Source organism: Diabrotica virgifera, chromosome 10 (genome assembly GCF_917563875.1).
Source record: "Diabrotica virgifera virgifera chromosome 10, PGI_DIABVI_V3a".
Classification (NCBI taxonomy): Eukaryota; Metazoa; Arthropoda; class Insecta; order Coleoptera; family Chrysomelidae; genus Diabrotica; species Diabrotica virgifera.
Genome location: NC_065452.1, coordinates 12,072,306 through 12,078,305, shown reverse-complemented (window position 1 = coordinate 12,078,305; position 6,000 = coordinate 12,072,306). Strand labels below are relative to the sequence as shown.

Genomic DNA, 6,000 nt, shown 5'->3' with positions numbered 1-6,000 from the left:
AAGGGCTGTAACTTTTTTATGTGCATATTTGTACTAAGGTAAGTTAGGTTCATTCAAACTATTCTTGGTCCCAGAATATGTATTTAATTTATGACCAGTATTTTTGTTACAACCTGTATAATAGGTACAGAACAAAAGCTTTAGGACTAAGAGAACTGTTGATAATGAATGTAGCAGTACCAATGAAGGAATTCAGGAAGAAAAAAACTAGGAATAGTAAAATCTCATAAGAAAATATCGATTTAATTTAATCGATTCCGTAAAAATTGTACAAACTATCTTACAACATATTTTACTATTCACATTAATTATACAATATTTACATAAAATTTATTTATCATTAAGTCTTTGAACTACAGTACAGTTAAGGCACTCGTTATAAATACTAGAAGTCTTTTTAAATTTGGAGACTGCCTGGAGGAGGTGGTCCGAACTTTTTCTTGGCATGTTCAAAAGCTGTCACAATAGAATCCCTACAAAAATACTCGTTAGTCTACTACTTTACTACGTTGTCCAAAACACAACGGTTATTTTAAAACGAAATGTTTATTTAAGGGGACTTTTACTTTCTAAATTTTCAAACAATCGGTTTTTGTTTTTTACGTCAGCACATTCCTTAGTATCGTAGAAATAGTGTCGTAAAATTTTATTAAGAAATTCGAAATAGAAACGAAATTAAGCTGTATTTATAATGGTATCTACATGAGCTAAAACTCATTTGTATACAACACCGCGCGCGACGCCTCACCTGTGCACCTGCAACATGGCAGTTGCTTTCTAAAAATTAAAAGCGAGCACGTGTTTCATTATTGAAATTTATAGAAAATTATTGTCTTGAAAACCGGAAAAATGCTTGGAGCCGGTAGTCATTTAAGGTAGTAGTCCACTTTAGAAGGCTAAAATTAAGCATTTCTTCAAGAACTATTTTCTCAGCCCTTTAATTAAATATGAACATAAGCTTTTTACATATTTATATTTAAGTCTTAGGGCGCGAGCATAGTACATCACACGAACCAATTTGTTATCGTATTTAAACATGTGCGGGTTATTTAATTTGTTTAATTGTAGCAATTTATAAACAATATTTTGGCAATAGACATTTAATTTAGCTGACTAAGTAAAACCTTTGTTCTTTTGCCGTGTGGCTAATGACCCAATTCATGTTGCCAACAAGAGATAATACATTTTAGAATCATTCTCAATAATCACTACAACCAAGCATGATGTGCCTGTAAACTTACTCCTTCGAGTCACTTAAGGGCTCCCGGGGTTAGAGTGTGGTGGTGATTATACACCTCTTTTCATTTATACATTTACACTCATATTGTAGAGGACGCCAAAATCGAGGCCTCCAAAAAAGTTGTTCCAATGGCGGACAATCAATCTTAAGTTTGGGATCTTTTAAACAAAAAAATCGTACGGCATTTGAAAATGGAGGGATTCTCACGTGACAATTTACCACCGTTAGTGAAAAATTACCCAAAGAGAAAAAATGACGAAAAATTTGAAAAAAATTGTGAAAACATCGCATTTTTTCTTGTTTTTCATGATTAAAAAATATTTATTTTATGGTCAAATTGTAGTAAATTGTCACACAGAATATGGGCTGTTTCACATTATAAGAATTTTGAACGTGCGAGGGTTTTCTCGTGCGGTAGTTTTGACGAACATGTCCTTTTCACACAATAAGAATTGAGTCGCAAAGATATTTTGCTGTGTTGTTTGGTATATTATTTTTATTTATATTTTGTGGCTGAGGTAGGTACATGATACGATGTCTGATATGTATCATTACGATGTATTATTACAAATGGGTATTTTTTGTCCATACTTTTGTCCTAATGTACTGTAATACGTATTTAATTCATTATGTTTTTAATTAAAAGTCTTAATTTGTTTTTATAATCGTTGTTCTACTAAGTTATTTGTGGGATCAAGGATTAGCTCATCTAATTAGCTCATATAATCTGTGTAATAAACTATTCTAAACGGGAAAGAAGCCACAATTTAACTAAAAAAATGATTTTTACGAATGAAATGTTAATAAAATCATTTTTTTAGTTAAATTGTGGCTTATTTCCCATTTAGAATAGTTTATTACCAAAATGCCACAAGTAAATGGCTTCAGAACAACATTACAATCTATGTTTTTCATGTACAGAATTTAAAAGACCCTCCGTCATCCACTCGTTTTTAAATGTTGTTCCGTTCGTTTTAAATATTGTTTTTAGATAATTTCACACAAGACGTGACGGCCGCCCTACTCCAGTCTTCACCGAGTCGTTTACCCTATAAAACTAAATATAATTCCGTAGAATAAAAGGTATAGTTATATTATATGGAGCGAAATCAAATTATAGCGTTGTGGTTACTTTATCGTCGAAGAAAGAGAAATAAATAAGAGGAACCGAAACCGAATTCATTGGGTCCATCCTATGAACGCAAAAAGATACGATTTATATATTTTTATCTTCACACATATTGATGGAACACCCTCTATACTCAACGTTAATTGCAAATATGTAAAATAACGTTTACTGTAATATACTTACCAGTTTTAATTACTGTTGTTATCAGTAACATATAATTAATTTTGCTGTACTTACCAAATGTGTTTTTTCTTTATCACCTAATTCATCAAATTCAATGTTAAGTGCACTTCATACACCATTCCAAGCATTTCGCGTCAAGTTTCTATCTTTATATATTTCTATTGTTTTGTCCCAAAGAGCAGGTCTCATAATATAAAATATATGCACCTACTTCAAACAGCCACAACAAAGTGTAAATGAAAATAATGTACCAAACAACCAATGAAACTACCTTCGTGTGAACGACAGTATCATATTAAAGGATGCATTAAGTACCCTACGCTAGGAGTGCGTAAAGACGGCACCGCACGGCTGCCGTCTGTTGTTATAAGCGAGGGACGGCATAAACACGGCGGCTTTACCGAACGTTCCAACCACCGTCTAGTGAGAAAGGCTCCATATGATTACATGAGCCACCATTGGAATGTTGTCGTGTGTTCTAACCCTCGCACGTTTAAATTCTTATAATGTGAAACAGCGCTATAATAACAAATAAAACGCACCAACATTTATTTAAATCGGATTTCAGGTGGATGGGCCGAGTAGTTTTTGAGTTACAATGTCCACCGTATTTGAAAAAGGAGTTTTGAGAAAAACGCGTTTAAAGTTTTGACAACTGCATTTTTATCTTCTTATTTGTCTGTCAAATCGTAAAGTGATGCACATCGGAATATGTTTTTTGCATCGCGGAGTAACCTACAAAACAGAAGGCGAACAGTTGCTGAACGGTTCTCACTACGCTCAAACGTGCTGGCGCTAAACCGCGGCAAGGCGAGTCGAATACCATACCCCCCTTAAAAGAATTCTTGGTTTAGGGTATAAAGGCCTGAAAACGATCTTGAGTTTGGTGAATATTTGTCAAAATCCACAAGGAAAAAGTTTTCCTGTAGTTGGCTGTATACCATGTAATACAAAAAATAGTAAATCCTTTATAAAAGGTATATATTTAAAATCCCTAAAAAGGGCTACATCACAATCACATAACTAGTTTTCGACTGGTTTACCAGTCATCATCAGTGCTTACCTAAAATGAATATAACCTGATAAAATAATGCAAGATTGAAATTTTGATTATGGTTAAAAAAGCTGTCGGTTATACTCACGTGAAGTTTACATGCTAACCACCAAGATATAGTTTCACAAAAATATGTGGGTCAAAGCCCTGTACAAGTGGTCCGTTAAGGAAACATCAGTTAAAAATGCCAATTAAAGCATGGATGTTTGAACTATTTTAAAATTATGCCCCAGGTAACATCTGAGCTGTGGTGCGACTAGATTACATGGTGAAAGTCATGCCCCGCGCACTCAATGGAAAAAAGTGGTTCCATATATATAGTGAGCTTCCGAAATTAGAGATGGCGACACATAATGTGGATTGTTAATATATGTGGTACAAGGCTAATTGAAAAGAAGAATATTTGACAATTGAATTTCGAGTTGGACAGTTGTGTTTATTTTGTATCAGCGTTGCCACATTCGGCAGATTTCTACTTTTTGGATATATTTTTGATATATATTTGTTTTGAAGTTATTCTTGAAGAAGTATTGAATTAATGACCGTCATCGCGACCGTCATTACTTCAACGAAATAATGTTTTGAAGTGAAAACTTTCTTAGGGACGTTTTGCCCTTTTTAAATGGGGAAAAAGTGTTGAATTAGCGACCGTCATCGCTTCGGCGAAATAAATTTTTTAAGTGAAAACTTCTGTAGAAACGTTGTGCACTTTTTAGATGAGGAAAAATTATTGAGTTAGCGACCGTCATCCCGACCGTCACTGCTTCGACGAAATACATTTTTGAGTGAAAAATTCTTTAGGAAGGTTGTGCACTTTTTAGATGGGGAAAAAGTATTGAATTAGCGACCGTCATCGCGACCGTCATTGCTGCGACGAAATAATGTTTTGAAGCGAAAACTTTCTTAGGGACGTTTTGGCCTTTTTAAATGGGGAAAAATATTGAATTAGCGACCGTCATTGCTTTGACGAAAATAAATTTTTGAAGTGAAAACTTCTTTAGGGACGTTGTGCCCTTTTTAGATATGGAAAAAGTATTGAATTAGCAACCGTCATCGCGATCGTCATTGCTTCGACGAACTAATTTTTGAAGCGAAAACTGCTTTAGCGACGTTTTGAACTTTTTCGATGGGGAAAAAGTATTAAATTAGCGACCGTTATTGCTTCGACGAAATAAATTTGTGAAGTGAAAACTTTTTTAGGGACGTTTTGCACTTTTTAGATAGGGAAAAAGTATTGTGTCTGCGACCGTCATCACTTTGCCAAACTAAATTTCGTACGTATATATATTATGTATATGTATACATAAATAGCATTGAACGTACGCAACGCGTATATATTATAGGTATAGCACTTCTTTTTGGATGGGGAAGAAGCATTGTGCTCGTAATTTAGATACTATAAGAAGTTTTCACTTCTGTCGGCACTCCCATGAGTGCTTTAATTTTTTTTTAATATTTAAAAATTGTTTTTTTAAATAATTGCTTTTTTACAATTTAGAAAGTAAAAGTTCCCTTAAAAACAGCCTTGGAAGCCTTTTCCTAGCTTGAATGTTAAAATTACCTGAAAAGTTTTCGATGCAACACGTAAGCACCGACATGTCCACAATTAACATATTTAACAGTAGCCCCAGGCCAGATATCTTCCAGCCTTGACACCCCATTCCTGGGTACATATCCGTCCGCTGTGGCACAAATAGAAATCACTAAGGATGTGTCATAAGGAACCGAAAAGTTTCTTAAATGGGTACACTCATCCATCATGCCCCTCATGAACCACAAAGCCTCCTTGTTCTTCATTTTTATTTCCATTACTTTCTTGTTAAGTTTTGGACGTTTAGGCGGGTTTAAAAGATTGAAAGAATCGAATTCTTTCTCTGCAAGCAGTTTCTTTACTGTGTGAGACATTCTATGCGTCAGATCACGACAGTCGTTCAAAACATGGATCAGTTGGTGGGGTGTTATATTGGACATGTGGATATTGGAATCGTCAAATAAATGTATTGGAATATCCAGGTCTAAAACAAAATATGTATTTATGGTTTAAAAAATTTTGTAACTAATAACACATTGCTGGATAAAAAGATCGGATTTCTTCATTTTAACTTTAATAATAATTATTGTAATAAAACTACATTAAACTTGTAATATCTCATATCAATATCATATACAATCTGCTCATAAGCATCATAAAGAGGAGAAAAACAGAATACTTCGGCCACATAATTCGAGGACCTAAATACCATTTGAAATGAATTTCGACTCGATTCAAGTTCTCTGTTTAACCCAGGTATGACAATACCAAAAGGCACCGTTAGGAAAATATTCCAATTTACGGTTCAGAGAACCAGTATGAAACGAGTCTGTGTACTCTAATACAGAGTATGGCATTAGTAA

The 6,000-nt window shown here is 34.1% G+C and overlaps 1 protein-coding gene across 3 annotated transcripts in view; it reads right to left on the bottom strand.

Moving 5' to 3' along the window:
* Nucleotides 1-231: 231 nt before the first annotated feature.
* LOC114329559 (protein ABHD18) overlaps nt 232-6,000 on the bottom strand; it is a 47,180-nt gene continuing 41,411 nt past the window's right edge. For all 3 annotated transcript variants that reach the window (XM_028278709.2, XM_028278708.2, XM_028278707.2), the window contains 2 exons: nt 5,168-5,621; nt 232-473 (listed from right to left, as the gene is read on the bottom strand). In XM_028278709.2, coding sequence (XP_028134510.1) covers nt 398-473; nt 5,168-5,621 — 530 coding nt within the window. In that variant the 3' untranslated portion in view covers nt 232-397. The remainder of the gene's footprint in view (nt 474-5,167; nt 5,622-6,000) is intronic.